We start from the raw sequence: 21,300 nt of genomic DNA, 5'->3' as shown, positions 1-21,300 counted from the left end.
CACTCAAGAGACATATTATATATTTATGAATAGAGTAAATCGACCAGGCACTAAATGTTGCTGTTGCAGATGATGGTATAAGTCCGAACCTTTCACAATAGGCTGGATTTGGTGGTATCCCAAACAGCATGAGCAGAAATTCTCCTTTGTTGTAGGCTGACAATCACCCTGCACCGTGCCCTTTTAAGTAGCTGGATAGTACACAAGTTATGATTATAAATGTTGGAGACGGCCAAAATTAGAAATGGCTTTCTCAGTTTAATGAGTCCTACCCCTTCTCTGTACATTGAAGTGATGATCAGATTTTGCTACAGAGTGACTGTTCAGACCCTCTAATCCCCCTGGTATTAACTGACATTTTTAATGGCAGGCCACAACTGCAGCTGCTCCAACAGTCTTGCTGGCTGAAGCCTCATCTCTTGTGCTTTGTGTCGTTTAAAGCCTAACACAAAGGGTGATATGGATGTAAATGGAAGGTAATGGCCTCACACAAGGAGCTTCGGGGTTGCTGAATTTGGGATGCAGGAGCACAGAGTGACTAACTAGGACAATGAAGGTAAAATGAAAGAAACAGCTGTTAAGTTTGGACAGGGATTAAAACAAAAAACCTGAAATACAGTCTTTGTGCACAAAACAATAAAAGAAAGGGGCCTTCTTGATAGCAGCTTGTCTAAAATAAGCCTTGTGTGTGTAAAAACCAGATAAATCATTCCAGTTGCTATTGAGAGTCTGACATGGTATGATGTTTGTGTGATTATATGCTGATGCCTAGAAGATGTTTTGCAGGAAACAGTGTTTAAATACCCTGAATACTGATTATCTGCCAGAAAAATACATTTATAATTTGATCTGCTTAACAGTCATTACCTTCAGGGACATTTTTGGTTCAACAAAACTGTTAAACCACTGCAGAAATTTCAGACTGGTTTCTTTTCTCATCTTGAATGCACTGTGTTACTCCAAGATCCCGCTTCTATCTATTGATTCTTTTATGTTGTATTTATATTTAGTCTTTGAGATCTAATTTTAATGGCTCTTTGCTTGTGTAACTGTTTATTCAACTTTAAAAGTTTACCCTATACAAATGTAGGTGACTTAAAAAGAAAAATATAATCTGTATCATAGAAATATAAACATTCTGAAACTATACTTCTTGTTAACATGTTCGTTCAGATACACCAACCAGCCACTAATTATGATATATATTATAGAGGTAACAAGCTAAGAATTGTTTCCTGACATTTAAAATACCATATTTCACTGGGTCGAATGGTAAATGGTTCTTCTATTTCAGCTACATGGTATATTTTTAATACATAATTTAACATATGAACTCATTCATTGTATCTGTGGTCTCAGCTGCTTTAGAGCTCTCACTTTGCTGCCAGCAGCAGACTGTTAATAACTAGAATACTCTCTGTTATACTTTAAAAACTAGGCAACAGAGACAGAAGAATCTCAGGATATATCCATGCATCTGCTGCAATCCCTGGTTGAGAGAGCAGAGGAAATTAATCAGCTCACAAAGAAAGTGTAGATTGAGAACCAGCAGCAGTTGGAGGAATGGTGCCTACTTTCTGCAGAAAATGAAAGATTCAAAAGGGAGGTAAAAGGATTTTGCTCTTTTTTTTTTTATATACTGTGCCTTTTCTGTATCTCAAGTGTGTGATGCCTCATTCTGGTAAAAATAGCTGTGAAATCCTGAAAAGGGAATGATGTGTTCATGCAAGGTTTGTTTTGGAATCAGAGAATCAGAAGAACGTAGGGCTAGAAGGGACCTCAAGAAGTCATTGAGTCCAGCTTCCTGTGCTGAAGCAGGAGAAACTGAATCTAGACTGCCACCAACCTGTTCTTATAAACCTCCAGTTATGGGTTTCCACCAACTCCCCCTCCCCCCGGAAGCCTATTCCAGAGCTAACTACCCTTAATTTTTCCTAAAGTCTAACCTAACTCTCCCTTGCTGCAGATTAAGCCTGTTATTTCTTTCCTTCCGTCAGTGGACATGGAGAACAACTGATCACAGTCCTTTTTATACCAGTCCTTAACATATTTGAAGACTGTTATCAGGGCCCCCTCACTCATCTTTGCTCAAGACTAAATGTGCCATTTTTTTTAAACCTTTCCTCATTATGTTTTCTAAAACTGTTTTCATTTTTGTTGCTCTTCTCTAAACTCTCTATTTGTCAACATCTTTCCTAAAGTGTGGCACTCAGAACTGCACACAGTACTCCAACAGAGGCCTCAACTGTGCTGAGTAGAGCAGGACAATTACCTCCTGTGTTTTACATACAACTGTCCTGTTAATACAGCTCAGAATGATATCAGCCCTTTTTGCAACTGCATCACATTGTGGACTCTAATTCAATTTGTGATCCACTATTACCCCCAGATCTTTTTCAGCAGTACTACCACCTACCCAGTTATTCTCCATTTTGTAGTTGTACATTGCACTTTATTGAATTTTATCTAGTTGATTTCATGCCAATTCTCTAATTTGTCAGTCATTTTGAATTCTAAGTTTATCCTCCAAAGTGCTTGAATTCTTCCCATTTTGTCATCAGCAAATTTTATAAGCATACTTTCCACTGCATTTTCCAAGTCATTAATGAAAAGATTGAACAGTACCAGGCCCCGGCCTGACCCCAATGAGACCCCACTGTGTACACCCTTCCAGTTTGAGAGTGAACCATTGATAACTTTGAGTATGGTCTTTGAACGAGTTGTGCATCCAACTTTATAGTAATCTAATCTAAACAATTTCCCTAGTTTGCTTATGAGAATGTCACATGGAACTGTGTCAAATGTCTTACTAAACATCAATATATATCACCTCTACTGCTTCCACCCCCCCATCCCATCTACTGCACGGCAACCCTGTCAAAGAAGAAAATATAGGATGGTATTATATATAACAGCACTTTAAAAAATGAGAGACAGCTAGAACAGAGGACATATTTCTTTAGTTTGATACCAGTAATACAAGTTGATGTAGTAATGCTGCACTTAACATTCCTGCTGCTAAATGTCTGTGAAATTGGTCACCTGCCAATATTGTATAGAAGTGAAACCTCTGAATACATGCAGATAGATATATGTATTGATATGTAATGTGTTGATATGATATATCAACATGTGAAAGATATGAAATGTATTGATATTGCACATGCAATTCTTTGTTATCCACATAATCCTTTGCCTCTGTCTTTTGTGACTAGTACAGTTCAACTATATTTAATACGATGTCTGGGCAGAACCTAATCCTAAGAGTTGGGAACAAATCTTTATAAACTACTGATGATTCCAGATTTGTTCCTCTTTTGAAGATAACCAAAAAACAGTAATTATATAATTGGAGATTAATTTGTTGATATTAGTCCTTTTTCTCCACTTTGCCATCCCCAGAATAGTCACATGAATAAACAGAGGGTTGCAAAAATCAAGGGTGTGTCCATGTGTGTATGGGTTTTTGTCTCAATAGCAGGGCAGTTAATTTTAGATTTGATACTGTTGCATTGCATATACTTTGGTGTGATAGCTTTTTACTGAATGCTACATGTTCAGTGGGCAAATGTGATTAGATTTTTTTTTCCTAACAAGCAGGGTGTGTTTAACAATTATATATGCAGATGAAAGATCAGCATGTAAAAGTTCTTTGAATGGGCCCTTTGAACTCTGTTACCTGATTCATTCAGTCACTGCAACTAAATGCAACTTGAGCATGGAATGTCCTATGTAACTCCTTTGAAAATCTAGTCCATAATTCTCATTAATGAGAAGTGCAGCTATGTGCATGTATTGAGTAGAGAATATACCTTGCGGGCTTAGTGTCAACTAGATTTGAAATATATATACACACACAATTTAAAACCATCAGTTCAAGGCCTGGTCCTGTGTTCCCTGTGAGTTGTCTGTCTGACAGATTTCTGGAGTGCTTCCTTTTTGGTGGTGGTGGTGGGGGGTGTATATGGCGGGGGAGAGTGAAAGTGTTAATTGCTCCCTGCTCCTGGAGTTCAGATGCCTGGTTGCCAGCAGGTTGTGGCCCACTGGTCATGGTCAACTGTCATAAAAAAGAAAATCATAAAATTAGTTATTCAATATCCTCAATTTCATTTTTGAGAAATGATGTGGTGAGCTGAAGGAGGTATTTGAATCAGAAACTGCTGCTGGGTAACAGAAGAAAAGAGGGACCCAAAGAGTCCAGAGATCTTCAGAAGAAAAAAATAAGACAAGTGTTATAAAAAAACTAAGCTAACAATAATAGAGAGAACCATTCTTTCACCATGAACTGTGTTTTAGCGGGAAGGACACATTGCACACACGTACTCCACCTCACAAAGAAAAGTCTTTTAGCAAAGGTACCAGTGGGCAAATTAGTGACCAGTAGTGGCTTCTTTCTACTCCTATTGAAGTCACTGGGAAGACTCCCATTGGCTACTATGATGCAATCAGGGCCAGTTGAAGGCCTCTTGTCTTGCAGTATATTTGGAACTGTGCCATTACTCAATCAATGCACACTCTGTTGCAACTTATTGGCGCACACAGTACCCACTCCTCTGATACCCCTCCTCCCCCCGTCTTTCTAGAGTAGACATGCCATTATACATTAATGTGATCACAGACCTACATCCTACAGAGCTTAGGAGACATGTTTATTTTGGACCACTTGCTGTTGAAAATGAGAATTTGTCCTCTGTGTATATTACCCATTGATAAAAGGTTTTGATTGAGTGATACCTGGAAAAACAACTGACATAACCCCCTTAATGACTATTGAATGCACTCTGTAACAGTAATGCTGTGCATAACATCAAGCAGGCAAAGTGAAAAAGTGTTATTTGAAATACATTCAGTTAAGTTGATATAAGGATCAGTCCTTGAATAAAATCAAAATTAATCGTTTAGCTGCAGAATATTGTGAAGTAACATTTAAAGCAGCAGCAATTACAAAAGCTATTTTTTCATCCCGTTTCCTTGCCTCTCTGTTTTGCTTATGTGAACAAACAACTTCAACCAAAACCCTGGTGTAAATTGGTGGTACTCAGGATCAGAATGTACAGCCATGCAGCTAACACCAGCGAGGAATTTCTTTTAAAAGGGCTGTAGCAAATCTGGGACACGGGAATGAAATGCTTTAGAAACAGATAATCTGGACTCTTCACTAGACAGATGGCAATGCCAGGAAAGGAGATTAAAAATAGTTTTGAACTGTTGAGCTGCTGCAGATTCATGGTCAGAACAGACGAGGCTCTGCAATACTGAAACTCAGAGCAGCTTCGCATTTTTATTTACTAAGGAGCATAAGAATGAAGGAGAACAATAGGGAGACACATGGGGTGAAGAGTAAATGTATGCATAATAATAAGAATGAAAAGAAAACTAAACCAAGTAATAAAGGGAAGAAAACTCTGGAAATTTCCTTGGTAATAAATGCTAAACAAATGGATTTCATTAGCAGGAGGCAAGGAGTTTTAAGGAAAAGATGGCAACCCCCAGTCACCTCAACTTGGACCACAACTCAGCTTTAATACTACAGCAGCAAATTGGTATGAAGCAATGTCATTTATCTGGGTCTGTTGTTCCTTTTCTTTGTTGAACACATTCACAGATTAGCACATCCTTTTTGGCAGGACATCTTTCACCCAGCAATTAGAAGCTACAGTAGAACCTCAGAGTTACAACCTCAGAGTTACAAACACCAGAGTTATGAACTGACCAGTTAACCACACACTTCATTTGAAACCAGAAGTACACAATCAGGCAGCTGCAGAGACCCCCCCCCTCACACACACAAAAAGCAAATAAAAGGACAATACTGTGTTAAATGTAAACTACTAAAAAATAAAGAGAAAGCAGCATTTTTATTCTGCATAGTAAAGTTTTAAAGCTGTATTAAGTCAATGTTCAGTTGCAAACTTTTGAAAGAACCATCACTTTTTGTTCAGAGTTACGAACAACCTCAGTTCCCAAAGTGTTCATAACTCTGAGGTTCTGCTGTAGCTTAAAACAAGGAGCTGAGGCAGAATTTGCTAAATGACAAATGGGTATGAAATGTCACTTGAAAGTTTGAGGACCACTGGTCTAGGCACATGATTACAGAAAATACATGTAGTTATATTATCCAGGTACTATCTGAGAACTTACTCAGACCTCATCACCATCGTACCACACAATCATCATGGCATTTTCCCTCACATCTCTCTTCATGATGTAACAAAATATTTCCCCCAGTTTACAGTGCAGATTAACTGATTATGCAAAATCATACAAGGAGCCTGTGACTTGTATGTAAACCCATCCCTGTCTAGTGCCCTATTCACTAAACCATGTATTTTGCTTTATATTGCCACATTAAATGCTATGAGTGTAGTACCGTGAGTGATGGAATTTAGTTGTAACTCTTACTAACATTAAAGGGAGCCACACGTCAAAACTCTTAGCTAATCACATTGAGCATTTATTCCTGGTACTCAACCTTGCCCTCCACTAACACAACTAGCTAATCCAATATTTGTAAAATAACTCTACAGTACAAAGGAAAAAAGACTATTTAGAAACTTAATGGATTTTTTTCCCCTTGAGCTTGGTCCTCATTATTTCTCTCCTCTAATACACAAATAAGGAATCACATGAGCAAAAATAGTGGCTGCTAAGGTAGCGTTTCCACCTGGGAATGGGCAAATTTTAATCAGTAGAACTTCCTACTAAGTGAGACCTCGATCCCCTAAACACGTACTTACTAAACTCTAGGCACATTAATAGTTCCATTGACCTCAAGGGGACTGCTCATGTACCAGGAGTTAAGCACCTAGATAAGTGTATGCAGGATCAAGCCTCAAGAAACCTTCTCTGTATTCAGCTTCATGTTGTCTTTCATTCCATCTATATTGCATTGGAAAGACACTATATACGTTTGTTCAGTATTTATTAAGCATAATATTCAGCACTGGCTAACCATTAAGCACTTCTCAAACTTCATTGCACCACAACCCCCTTCTAATAACAAAAATTACTACAGGACCCTAAGCCCAAGCCCCGTGGCCCCAGGTGGGGGGGGGAGGGAGGCTGGGACAAAGCCAAAGCTGAAGCTGAAGGGGGCTGTAACCTGAGCCCCAGTGCCCAGGGCTGAAGTTTTTTGGCTTCAGCCCTGGGCCTGAGCAAGTTTAATGCCAGCCCTGGTGACTCCATTGAAATGGGGTCATGACCCACTTTGGGGGCCTGATCTACAGTATGAGACCCACTAACCTCTAATCCCTTTGCCAGAGATGCAGCTACATTTTATTACCCACCCTCCCCACCCCCATTTAAAGAATTGCCCCAGGCCACAGATTGATTTGGTGTCATTAAGACTTAGGAGTTCTCATTTCCTAATCGGATGCTCAGGGCACTAGGCCTCAGCTCTCTCTCCCTAGGAGTGCATTGTCAAAGAAAGAATAAGAGGTATGTTTCCCTTTTGACATATCTAAGTCACACATGCTGGTACATTTGTTTTACAGCGAGTCTTAAGAATCAGGTCGGTGATCTTCTGGAGGCCAATGAGGCTACTGTTCTGGAGCTGGCAAATGCAGACGAAGAGATTTCACAACTGAAAAATGAAATGGCTCAGTTAAAATCTGAATATCTGCAGAAGATAAAAGAATCCAAAGAAGAAAATAATCTTCTCAAGGAAATAGTAAGGAATCTCCCAGGCCCGAGAAAGCCTAGCTCAGGAGTAGCTCTGAGCCTCATATGACAAACTTCAGAAGTTTGAGAGCCGGGACACGCCTGCCCTCGGGGGGAGGGAGGTCTTGAGGCTTCTGCCCTGTCTTCCACCCCACAGGTAACACCTTCAGGGGGTCAGGGCTTTAGCCCTGCTCCTACTGAAGCCCCAAGACTCCCCACCCTGCTGGGCAAAAGCGAGAGATGACATGGGGTGGGGGCACGTAGGGTCATGTACCACCTCCCCATCTTTGCAGAGTTTGCTGGCTCCACTTAGTCACATGCTGCTGCCAGGCCCCCTCCGTGCATGGCAGCTGCTGAAGCCAACATGCTGGGAGTGGCAGCAGCAAACACCTGGGAGCTGCAGGGAGGGGCCCTCTGAGAGTAGAGAGGGGTGTGCTTGGGTTTGGGGGGCATGACTCAAGCTGTAGGGGGCAAACCTTTAAATTGTGCACCCGCCCCCTCAGCAGGCACTAGTCATCTCTGGCAGAAGCCCTTAGCACCATCACCCTGCTGCAGGGCAGAAACCCAAAGCTGCCCCCATCCCAGTTTGGTATGTGGAGATTGGGCAGGTGTGGGGCTCTGCAAGCTGCATTTCAACTGTAAAAGAGCCACATGCTGCTCATGAGCTGCGGTTTGGCCATCCCTGGCCTCGCTGCTGGCTACTTACTCAGAATATGATGTATTACGGGCAGGGTCACCCAGAGGATTCAGGAGGCTTCGGGTCTGTGGTGGCAAGGGGGGGGCCCCCACTGCCGAATTGCCACCGAAGACCCGGCACTTCGGCGGAGGGTCCCAGAGCAGAAGGACCCCCTGCCACCGAAGACCGGGAGCGGAAGAAGCTCCGGGGATCCCGCAAGAGTTTTCCAGGGCCCCTGGAGCGAGTGAAGGACCCTGCTCCAGGGGCCCCAAAAAAACTCTCATAGAGGCCCCTGCAGGGCCCGGGGCAAACTGCCCCTCTTGCCCCCCACACCTCTCTGGGCGGCCCTGATTACGGGGAAAGAAGGGTGATGCAAAGTTGTGTAAGGAGAATGTGCACTGGCAGTGCTAGCTCTGTAGTACAGTGGGAACATAAAGCCGAGGGGAATTTGAATTTGGATGCCTAGAGTTGCTCCAGCTTTCCCTTCTGGCTGATGGACAGTGTGTTACTGGCAAACGCAGGAGAAAGCCACATCCAGCCCCACAGCCATTCCAATATGTGACCTTCTGGAAAGAGGAAGAGGGGGAAAAATGAGCAGAGCCGTAAGGGGACTCAGTCTCACAGGACTGTCCCTTCTCACAAGAGTCCTTTTCATTTTGTTGCTTTTTTTTGGCTAACCAAATGGAGACTTCTATGCAATTTAATGCATAAAATATATGTACAGTTATCTTGCATTGTAGCAAAATGAACCAAGGAGAATATCTGGTTTATCAAACAGACTCAGGCCTGTGCATTCTCTTTCCTCCCGCTCCCACCATGCTGGCTTTGTACTATGTTTTTTTATACAGTACCTCGAGTCCTTACAACAGGACATCAGCTCCATCTAATTGATAACAGAAGTGTAAAGTAATTAAGCCCTGATCCATCAAGTCTTTACTCCTGAGAGCAATCCAATTGAAGTCAATTCCTTCATCACATGGGATGGTCCCTGTGCGTATGGGTTGTGGGATTAGGTCCCTAACTGTAAGAAATGTCCCAATATTGACAAAGTAGCTACTTTAGTAAAACAAACTTGTTTTTCGTAGTATTTATGAGGAATCCAGGGCAATATGGTTATATTTCAGTTCCAGTTATAAGAACAGCACTGAAAGCTACTGGGAAACTTCTCCACATCTTTTATGGCTATAATAAAATTTGCTTTCAGTTTTAAAGGTAGGCAACGTAGTATGAGGATTTCATGATACACTTGGTGATTTGTATGGCTCATGAACACATGTACATTTCTCTCCTTGGTTGATAGATTATTAGAGAGTCACAGCCAGCCTGTGCTTAAATAGTTTAACCATATTTTGCATAGTACCCTGCTATTACTCTATTAGTATCATTGTTATTATATTTCAACCATTTTTTTTTATCTTATAGGCTTTCCTATACTACTGCAACTTCCCAAGCAATTATTCTTGCTGTGGAAAGCATGCAGGTAGAATTCAAAGCAATTCTATGAATTATTTTAATTCAGATCTGTATTTAAATGAGCATTACAAGAGCCAGAGAAGATGTATTTGACTTCAAAAGCACATTTAAGAAGTTAGCTTCCACTCTTATGTCTATACTTTATTATCTCTCTCACACACACACAGTTTCTCTCTCCAAAATGTAAAATCTCACCACAGTTACCCTCAAGGCATTATCTACATGCTATAAGGCAATGAAATAATGCCATGCCATTTTTATTTTAAAGATTAACACAGTGAGCAAAAGGCACGCTCCACTAGCAACCTATGATCAGGACCTGCATGAGGAGATTTTTCAACTAAGACGCGAGTCCAGGAGGTTGAGAGAACTCTGTCACCAACGAAATGAGGAAAACCACAGACTGAAAGAAGAGCTATGGGATGTTAAGAGGGAATATGAACGACTAGCAGAGATGGCAACAGCCAGAAAAAAAGGTAAAGGAAGCAGCCCCAAAATATGTCATTTCACAGATTATTTCTCAGGCTCCTTAGAGGTCTAGGAAAAGACAAGCAATGAAATGCATGACACTGATGCATGGCATTTGAAACATTTTAATGAGTCTACTTGAAATGGTTAGAGTTTAAATAAAATGCTTCTTCATGAAAAACATGTAGCTCCCCTGTACAGCATGTGATACCCCATCATTTTGGAAGTAAAATATAGAGCAGAGTGATCTAAACCCTGTTCTGTATTTTCTGCTACCGTGAAGCACTCTGTTTTACCCCGGGCTCTAATAAGAACAAGAGCCATAAAAGAGTGTCTTGGTGAAATGTAATGCACTCTTGTTTTATTTCTAAGACTTCAGTTTTTACTGGAAAAACAGACAAGTCAATTTGTTTCGATTTCAGTCATTACTCTTCTTCCCTTTATTGTATCGTGAATGTGGTGCCTTGCATAAGTACACAATTTACAACTAGGGCTGTATACTTCAGAACAATTTTTCTTGTTATGATTGGAGCTCTGTGCCATACCGCTCACACTTGAGACTGTGCAAATGCGACTTTACAGGATGGATGTTATTCAGTTTGAATTCTATAATGTACCCAACACCCCAAGGGCTCAGGACAGTCAGTAGCCTTTCAAGACAGGTTTTGGGCCTATAGAATGGCCCCATAATCTTACTTGGTGAACTTTCTGCTGCTCTCATTTTACACATTCCACCTCTTTGAAGGTGCAGTTCGTCTTTAGAAAAATTCTGAGCCCCAGTTTGAATGGTCTTCAACTAATGAGAGACTGATGGAAACCAATTGGAAAACCTGTGTGTGTACAAAGGGCAAAGCAGGACCTACCAATGGTCCAGCTTGAAAAGTCACTGGGATGGGAGAGTGAAGGACAGCTATGCAAGAATGAATAGACAAAGAAATGGCACCATTCTGTGCATACAGAAGCTGGTTCAAATGCTCATTAGAAAGCACTAAAAAGTTATAAATGAATTAGATATTTAGTTTTTTAGATGGATTCTATCCCTTCTGCCATTTACTGAGAGGACACATTTGCGCCACTGGAAACCTTATTCCTAAGAGAACAGCTATTGAGCATGGCAGCATGCACACATTCCAAAGGTTCCACATATTTGCTACACTGAAGGCCCTGATTCAGCAAAAGCCTTCAACACATCCCTGAGTGCAGGGCTGAAGCCCCATTGGCAAATGAAGGCCAAGGAAAAGGTTGCAAGAGGGAGACGACTATAAAGGGAAAATGAAGGATGGAGAGGAACAGGAAGAGCAAGGCTTATACTGGAGGGATAAAAGGAAGGAACAAGACAAAGCAAACAACCAATCAATTAGCACAGTGCACATGGGTGAAAATGGTAGGAATTTAGATTTTAGCAATTAGAGGTGTTTCAAATCCTTCAAAGATCAATACCTCCTTCCTTTACAAAGTTTAAACTTAATTTTCAGAAATCAGCCCATTTATTTTTTCATTTCATTTTTATTATTCGAAAATGGTCTTGTTAATGTAAAAATTGCTATCTCATGCCAGCGCTTTTTGAATCTCTAGAACAGGCATAGGCAACCTATGGCATGCATGCCGAAGGTGGCATGTGAGCTGATTTTCAGTGGCACTCACGCTGCCTGGATCCTGGCCAGCAGTCCAGGGGGCTCTGCCTTTTAATTTAATTTTAAATGAAACTTCTTAAAACATTTTAAAAACCGTATTTACTTTACACACAACAACAGTTTCATTACAGACTTATAGAAAGAGACCTTCTAAAAACATTAAAATGTATTACTGGCACACGAAACCTTAAATTAGAGTGAATAAATGAAGACTCGGCACACCACTTCTGAAAGGTTGCTGACCCCTGCTCTAAAAACTATCCTGAGAAAAACCAAGTAGTGAAAGGCTGGTAATTCAACAATAGACATTAATAGACAGTATAAAAAAATAAACTCTGCATTCAACTACTCTTTTTAGGCCAGACCACAACATTAATTCCTTGGACTGATCTTTGCAAAAAAGACACTCAGACTAGAATTCTATCATCAGTGCAGTATGGGTAAGTCATGGGAGAAATGCATGTAATCTTTTTCTATTACCTTATTATGCTAACCAGGGAATGACACTATAAGCAAGCAGTACACATTGAGAAGAAATGAGTCAAACTGGACATGGTGGAAAAAAGCTGCATGAAGTGTAAAATAATGGTACCACCACAACAAACAATTTACCTTCCCCCTTATCAGAACAGCAAGTTGCACTCCTGCCTTTACAAGCCCCTTTTGTATTTTGTTTTTGTACTGAATGTCCATCTATGCTGAGCAATTCTATAGGCACACAGTTTTTACTACCTAAACAAGTAGTGAAAATACGTAATAGATGTATCTTATTCAGTTTCCCACCCACAAAATGTGATAAATTGTATCTTGTAGTCAAAAATCTGCTTTAACCAATCAGCATGTCAGAATCCGTTCTGGATGGGATGTGCTAAGGTTTGAGCATTTCTGATAAGGTAGTATAATTCTCTCCAAAGTGTCATCTGCTTTCAGCAGCTTTGGAAATCTTTGTTTTGATAGGAGCTGTATACGAAAAGAAAACACACTAATGTCATGATCCCTCATGTTCTTTAAAGAGCAATAAACGATCAGTGGTAGTGTTTTCCCATATCTTTGCTCTTAGCAGGAAAGAAGGTTTACAAACAGATGAGACGAATGGAATTCCCAGCACGAGAATGGTGTCTATACCCAAAGTTTACAGTCTCCATGCATGTGATGGTAAGCGATGCTGAGTTTGGAAATTGCCATGCTGGGATTAAAATATAAAACTAAATCTTAAATTGGGCCTTCACTGTCTTGTGCTTCGGTAATAAAGGTGTGATACTGGGATTCTTAGCTGTATTTCCAAAAACTTCCCAATTGAGATCTTACTGGGTTAACATGCATGTGCAATGAGCTCTGTGCGGGCTCCCTGTGCACAGCTCATGACAGGGCTATGGTGTGAAACAAGTGAAATGAGGAGCCAACATAAAGGATCCAGATATGGCGGCTATCATTTTGTCTTTCTGATGAAGAACAACTTTACTATTACAGTGTGTTCCTTACCAGCAGCATAAGCAGTAAGTTTAAAACACACAAAAAAGCAGAAGATTTTTTCCCCTTAGACATTTTATACCTGTAACTTTTATGGTTTGAATATTTCCCTCATTTTTTAATTTGTTTAACACCAGGTAGCCTAATGCCCACATTTTTAAGCCATCCACACTGCAGTTAAAGTTAAATGATCCATAACCAATGCTGAGATGCCTTGGTCTACAAGAGGTGATAAGCAGGAACTTCTCTTTTGCTTTCTTACCTTCATCACTTTTATGTGCTGTTCCTGATAGTAGAAATATTGCTTAAGAATGTATAGGATACATGGTCCTGTACATCAGTTTAGAAAACACTGATATACAAGTTATTTGTGACGTGAGTTTAAGTATGTTGTTTTCCTATTGTTTCACTGCTTTCTGCATTAGAATGTTCAAATTTAAATAAACACATTTATAGGCAAAAATTACATGTGTAAGTCTCAGAGAATGGAAAAAATAGCCTCTTAAAAAAATTGCTTAGCCTAGTATATTCTGTTATTGATAAATAGAATAGTAATTGTACTAGTAAGCCTGAGATTCACCATAAGCAGCTTAGCTTTTCTGTTCTTAATGTATCAAATTCCGCTTTCTGTTTAAAACTAAGATCTGCTCCACCATCCATGATGGTGGCTGTTAGGTACTACACCATTACGAACAACATAATAATACAAAACTATTAACCTTTAGTAATTTTTACTGATCAAAATAGTAATTGCATCATTACAGTAATATCTAGAGCTGGTGAAGTCAATATGAGCAGGCCTTTTTCTTTCTTTAGAAAGGCAACAAGAATGTTCTAAAAGCAATGCCTCCTCAGTGTCTATGAATAGTGAGTCTACAGAGATTCTGATCACTGGATACCATGATACAGGCTTAAAGAAAGAATCTAAGAGAAACACAAAAGGTACATTTTTTAACTACATACTGATTAGAGTTGTTCATTCAAACCCTCTCCAGGTCAATTGATGCTTTTTCTATTGCATTACATAGAATTTTTATTTCCAATACCTTTTATATCAGTATATATTCTACCTGAACAGAAGAGTTAATTCTGTGGTCAGAACCCTGCTGCTGGTTAAATAATCTTGCAATATTTTCACAGGCAATCTACTGTTGTCTTAATATTCAAACAAAGCATTGTGACTGCCCTTTACTCATATTTTTGGGAAATATTTGTATCAGAATGATCACTAATTCTCAGCTGGGATTACAACAGTACTTTTTTGAAAAAGCTGAACATTCACAATAGCAGTCAAACATGTTCTCTAATATATACAGTAGGCCCTGGGGTTCAGATGCTGCACTGACAGGTATCCTGCAAGTACTTTAGATATGGAAGCGTGTTGTACAAATAATATCAAGGAAGCTTTTAGCTTTTAAAGTAAATTCTAATTATTTAACTTTTGTAAGTATTATACTTACTTATACTCTGTTTTCCCTAAGAAAAACCCACAAGAGGAGCCTCACCTCTGTGGGGATCCTCTTACCTGTACCATCTTTGTCCACCCACAGAAGAGGCCAGAGACCATACATGACTTGGGATCTTGTCGATCACAGGGGATCCTGCAGGAGCCCATACCCATCTGCATGGAAGTTTTTCAACCCTGCACCAGCTCTGGTGTTGGTGGCTCCTTGGCAGTACAGCCCCAGATTTGATTTATTTTTTTGATCAACTTCCTCAGGATTGTGGAGCTCAGTCTCTGCCCTTCCCCCAAGGCTTCAAAGGGCGGGGGGGGGGTGTAGTGGCTGATTCTTCCTGGAAGGCGAACACACAGAGGTTCCCCTACGTGCATTGATCCATGGGAGATGAGCTGTTTGGTAAGAAAGGATCTGATTAATAGGGATGGCACGCCTGCTGTTAGAGATTACTTAGCTTTGTAGTGTCATCTGGAATTTCCAAATTCATAGATCATTAGCCTCTTTTTTCTTTTAATTACACAAAGTTAGGGCTTGTGAAATGTGCTGGCTCTTTCACTCGGGAGACTGTATCTGCTGAAGCTACATGACTAGTAGGCAGGAGCAGTGGCTGTTCAAGTTCCCCGCACTGCCTTAAAGTACTTCAGCAAGGTGCTAGAGACTGACTACTCTCTGTGTATGCACACAGTTCCAGTTCAGTTAGCCTTTGGACCCACCTTTGAGACTACCTGTAGCGCTGCCTCTTGTGATGATAGGATATTTAGTTTATTAGACAAATCAAACATATGACCATTAGAAATTGAATTGTGTCCGCAGTTAAGTTCACATAGGTCAGCTGACAACCACTTTTGCTCTAAGCTGGAATTGAACCAGGGACTGGTATTGAAGGACTTCAACTATCATTATGAGACATTCTGTTGATGCATCAGTTTGTTACTTCCAGACAGATGACTAAGTTGCCATATGTAACCAAGTTTGGTATAAATTTTTGAGGATACCTTTCTAGTCTTTGGTTTAGAAAATCAAACTATATACAACTTCAATGCACCCTCTGACCATGCTGTGTTTTTTGCTGCTTTCAAGATGGTGCATGTGAGGAGATCCCAGAACCGTGTGATGATGATTTGTCTGCAGCCAGTCAGCAAAATAGGACATGTCATCAGAACTCTCTACAGCATGATGCAGATGTAACAACGGGCAGCCTCTCTGTAATGGATACCTGCAGTAAAAGTGCCATGAGCAGGTAATTTAGAATTAAGCATTAATTACGATTAATTATTGAACTTAAAGCAAGAAAATTTTGCTAGAAATTTTAAGTTTTCTAATCCTATTAAAAATCTATTCTAAAGTAAACCCTAGTCCAAGCAGAGCTTTCTATTACCTGGAAAGGAAGAAGAGGAAGAGACTCCATGAAGTCTACTACAGACTTGGCTAGTGGTAATTTGCTTTCCCAGAAGATGCTCAGAAGCTTTAGTGATGGGCTACAGTATAAAACCTTAACATAGAGATGTTGATGAGCACATCCAGGAACATTTCAGCTGTTCAGGCACTGGTAGAATTAAGGTCTCCCTCTCAATTTAATTTTCAGTGAAAAGAAATCCATGTTTAAATCTGCTTAGGAACATGTGTTGTGTAACTGGGCTAGCTTCCCATCTTTGCCCTCACTTCCTGAGGAATTAGGAATGGTGTGTGAGGTTGAGGGACTGCTTGTATGGCCACTTTCTTAAGTCACTATATTGTTAAAAGCACTTAGTCTCCTGACACTCACGCCAGCAGCCTCCCATGTACAACAGCCATTGTTAAAACGTCAGCTAAAATCTTCAAGTCACCATCCTCAAGCAAAGACCCAACTGTAATGGTAATGATATGCCTTCCAGAGTTCCCTGATGGGCTACACTTTGTGGCTTTGTAAAACCAATGGGTGAAGTGGATTCAAGGGTTCAACACATCCTGCTTCTAGTTTCTCAACAGACAAGTTTATTTCAGTCACCATGGTGGAGCATGAAGAGATAATCAGCCACCACCCAAAATGGCAGGGCTTTAGTAGATCAGGACCAACACTGTGAATTGCTTCTGAAAACTACTTTATAACTAGTACAAGACTACAGAGGACCTGTGTAAACCATACTATGCTAAAAGCACTTTAAGTAAGCAAGCACCCACTTACTAGAATTCTCAAATGGGCAACCCTGTATAGGGAGCCACTGGTGTATGGCAGAGCATCAGCTGGTGGCAAAAGCTTGGATAAATGCTGTGAGGTCCACCTCTGACAGGAAAAATCACAACTTCCAAGCTAACTGTAGGTGAAAAGACCCTTGGCTACTGTGGAACCCAGAGGCAGTGGGAAATTCAAATATGAACCTCAGGTACAAGATAGGCATCCCCTTACAGTACATGTTTCTTCATGCCCATCAGTATCATCTTGATTCTCATCCACAAGATGTGTCCGTGAATTTGCTCCTCTGCCCTCCTTCTAAGATAGGATCCTCTGAATGTTTATAACTACTAATGTTTTTCATAAAACTTATCTCAAACAAGAAAACTAAATTGTACCTCACTTGCTTTGTGTACTGTGCCCTTATCATACATCAAAGTGTTCTTGTTTAACTGAAGAGTATTGCAGGTTTCACAGCAGCCAGCATGACTTAGTCTTGACCAAGGGGAAGAGTATCCAGGGCCATTTAGTCGTTGGACTCAGGACATGAGTTAAAAGGGGTCCTTTTTCTTGTTGTGAGGGGGACAGCTGTTCATTAGGAACTGAACAGTTATTTCACACAGGCCAGTAATAAGCAATCAGATGATGATGATGATGATGATATTTGGTTACTACCAATCAGGGCTGAGATTGAAGTCATGGCCTCATAGTAGATCAATTGTGTTATCTAACAATTCTTCGAGAGAGATGTCCCTGTGGGTGCTCCACTTCAGGTCAAGGTGCGTCCCAGCACCTTCAATCGGAGATTTCTACAGCAGTACCCCTACGGGCCACGCATGCGCTGTGCCTGCCTCTCGAGCAGTCAGTGTTCTAATAGAACATGCACAGCCCGGGCTCCTCAGTTCCCCAAGGGTCAGTCCTAGGACCAATCCTATTCAACTTACTCATAAATTCATACAATTATCTGGGAAAAAGGGGTAAACAGTGAGGTGGCAAAGTTTGCAGATGATACTAAACTGCTTAAGATAGTTAAGACCAAAGCAGACTGTGAAGAACTTCAAAAAGATCTCACAAAACTAAGTGATTGGGCAACAAAACGGCAAATAAAATTTAATATGGATAAATGTAGAGTAATGCACATTGGAAAAAATAACCCCAACTATACATACAATATGATGGAGGCTAATTTAGCTACAACTAATCAGGAAAGAGATCTTGAAGTCACTGTGGATAGTTCTCTGAAGATGTCCACGCAGTGTGCAGAAGCGGTCAAAAAAGCAAACAGGAATCATTAAAAAAGGGATAGAGAATAAGATGGAGACTATCTTGTTGCCCTTATATAAATCCATGGTACTCCCACATCTTAAATACTGCGTACAGATGTGGTCTCCTCATCTCAAAAAAGATATACTGGCATTAGAAAAGGTTCAGAGAAGGGCAACTAAAATGATTAGGGGTTTGGAACAGGTCCCATATGAGGAGAGATTAAAGAGACTAAGACTTTTCAGCTGGGAAAAGAGGAGACTAAGGGGGAATATGATAGAGGTCTATAAAATCATGAGTGGTGTGGAGAAAGTGAATAAGGAAAAGTTATTTCCTTGTTCCCATAATATAAGAACTAGAGGGACACAAAATGAAATTAATGGACAGCAGGATTAAAACAAATGAAAGGATGCTCTTCTTCACACAGCACACAGTCAACCTGTGGAACTCCTTGCCTGAGGAGGTTGTGAAGGCTAGGACTATAACAGGGTTTAAAAGAGAACTAGATAAATTAATGGAGGTTAAGTCCATTAATGGCTATTAGCCAGGATGGGTAAGGAATGGTGTCCCTAGCCTGTTTGTCAGAGGGTGGAGACGGACAGCAGGAGAGAGATCACCTGATCATCACTGTTAGGTTCACTCCCTCTGGGGCACCTGGCATTGGCCACTGTCGGTAGACAGGACTATGGGCTGGATGGACCTTTAGTCTGACCCAGTATGGCCATTTTTATGGCCCTGATATTGAATGAAGTCTGCTGGATTCCTAGGTGGCAACCTTACCTACTGCACTATGCCGGTGCACTGAAATGCTGCCACTGACCAACAATCTTAGTAATAAATGCCTACAAACCCACAACAGCCATGCTCCAAGCCCCTGATTGGATGGACAGGCAGCACTCTCATTGGTTAGCTGGCCTATACAAAAGACCCCAATAGGAAAAGGGCGCTGTCTGAGCAATAGAACATTGCCTATTGGTTGCTGCCTTTCCAACCCTGCCTCGCCACCTCACCCGACCTCCCCTTCCTAACCCGCTGACCCAGCGCCATGGATTTGATCATCTGACTATTGACCCATGTGAGAATTCTGACCACTTCCCTGGACTGCCTCTGATACAACTGACCTTCTGGATACCCAACCACCTACATACACTTGACTACTGCTCTGAACTACCCCCTACTCCTCCTTGGCCAACAGGCATTACAAATGGAAAGGGCAAAGGAGTGCCCCGTCACACAGCTGGTAAATTGGTGTTTTTCTTTGTATAAAGGGTTTAAAAAGGGACATATGTAAAGTACTCAGTGCATGACCCTCTGAACTGTCCTGGCATATGAGACACTTCTTTGAGGAAGCCTTAGATGAAGGAATATGCCAGTCCTGACAGCTTGAAATGTCTCTTCTCTTTCCCGAGAGAACATTTCTGCTCTTAAAAATTTACATACAGCAAGAGTGGGAACTCAACGATATCATTCTTCCCAACATTTTCCAGACCTGAGGTTATCCACAACTGGATCTATTTGCCACAGCAATGAACAAAATATGTCCAACATTCTGTTTCAGAGCAGGCCTGGGGAAACACTCACAGGGAGACACCTTTATACTCCCATGAACCGAAACACTCATGTGTGCGTTCCCACCAATGCCTCTATTGCACAGAGTAATTCAGAAGATACAGACAGAACCAACATCATTGTCATAGCTCCAGCATGGCCCAGACAACCGCGGTACCCCTTCCTCCTACGCATGTCGGTCAAGCCACCCATCCCCCTTCCCCTACTCAGCAACCTATCACAACGCCAGGGACAACTATTTCAACCCAATGTACAATGTCTCCACCTGAAGGCCTGGCTGATCAATGGTTTCTAATGTGGAGTTAAAATGTTCGGACCAAGTGCACACTGTCTTGCTACGCAGCAGAACATACAACACGCACACTACCTACCTGCATCAATGGAAACGATTCACATCTTGGTCTGCTGACAAACAGACCTCTCCGGTTTCTGCTTCACTCCCACTGATACTGGATTACCTGTTACACCTTAAAACATCTGGCCTCTCTACGAGCTCACTCAAGGTCCACCTCGCGGCAGTCACCGCCTTCCACCATAAGATTGACAATGTTACGGTCTTTGCCCATCCAATCACCAAAAGGTTCCTGAAGGGTATCCAGATGTTATACCCGGACTTGAAACCACCTGCTGCACCTTGGGATTTACCCCTAGTCCTCAAAGCCCTGATGGATAAAGCCCTTTGAATCAATGGCTACCTGCTCCCTTCTCCAGCTATCCATGTGATCGCCTTTTTCATAGCAATCATCTCTGCCAGACGAGTAGGAGAAATGGGGACACTTATGGTGGACCCTCCATATACCACACTCTTCCGCAACAAGGTCACACTCCGCACACATCCAAAGTTCTTACTTAAGATATACTCTTACTTTCACCTCCATGAACCTCCCAACATTTTCCCCAAAACCTGACACTAATGCCTTTGAAACAGTAATTCACACTCTTGATGTTTGCAGAGCATTATCCTTTTACCTGGATAGAACAAAACCATTTAGGAACCCGCCCCCCCCCCCGACTTTTTGTCTCTACTACTCAGTGCCCACTGGGAAATGCTATCTCTACACAGAGACTTTCCAAATGGATTGATGACTGCATATGCCTTTGTTACCAACTCAGGCAAATACACCCTCCTACATCAATTAGGAGACACTCTACCAGAGCTGTCTCCATCTCCACAGCCTGACACATGCAAGGCAGCTACTTGGGCATTGAACCTTACCTTCGCCAATCACTACGCTCTCATCCATACTGCAGCGTCCGACACAAAAGGGTAGAGCTGTCTTGTCAACAGCCTTCTTGCCTCATCTGAAGTCCCAACCATCCTAAAGGGTACTGCTTTTCAGTTACCTGGAGTGGAGCACCCACAGAGGTGCCTGAAGAAGAGGTTACTCACCTTGTACAGTAACTGATGTTCTTCAAGATGAGTGTCCCTGTGGATGCTTCACTACCTGCCCTCCTCCCCTCTACTTTGGAATTCATAAT

General features: G+C 41.3%; 1 protein-coding gene across 6 annotated transcripts in view; it reads left to right on the top strand.

The window, feature by feature from the left end:
• Positions 1-21,300, top strand: part of LOC127043008 (uncharacterized) — a 57,017-nt gene that overhangs the window by 28,903 nt on the left and 6,814 nt on the right. For 2 of the 6 annotated variants that reach the window (XM_050936664.1, XM_050936667.1), the window contains exons 2-9: positions 1,439-1,606; positions 5,453-5,543; positions 7,494-7,669; positions 10,077-10,284; positions 12,269-12,350; positions 12,971-13,065; positions 14,197-14,322; positions 15,918-16,077. In XM_050936664.1, the coding sequence (XP_050792621.1) occupies positions 5,480-5,543; positions 7,494-7,669; positions 10,077-10,284; positions 12,269-12,350; positions 12,971-13,065; positions 14,197-14,322; positions 15,918-16,077 (911 nt within the window). In that variant the 5' untranslated portion in view covers positions 1,439-1,606; positions 5,453-5,479. Of the gene's footprint in view, positions 1-387; positions 557-1,438; positions 1,607-5,452; positions 5,544-7,493; positions 7,670-9,757; positions 9,816-10,076; positions 10,285-12,268; positions 12,351-12,970; positions 13,066-14,196; positions 14,323-15,917; positions 16,078-21,300 lie in introns of those variants that run through there. The other 4 variants (XM_050936666.1, XM_050936665.1, XM_050936669.1 and 1 more) reach the window with 4 other exon arrangements.

This window comes from Gopherus flavomarginatus, chromosome 1, assembly GCF_025201925.1.
Source record: "Gopherus flavomarginatus isolate rGopFla2 chromosome 1, rGopFla2.mat.asm, whole genome shotgun sequence".
Taxonomy (NCBI): Eukaryota; Metazoa; Chordata; order Testudines; family Testudinidae; genus Gopherus; species Gopherus flavomarginatus.
This window is presented reverse-complemented; position numbering and strand designations above follow the sequence as displayed.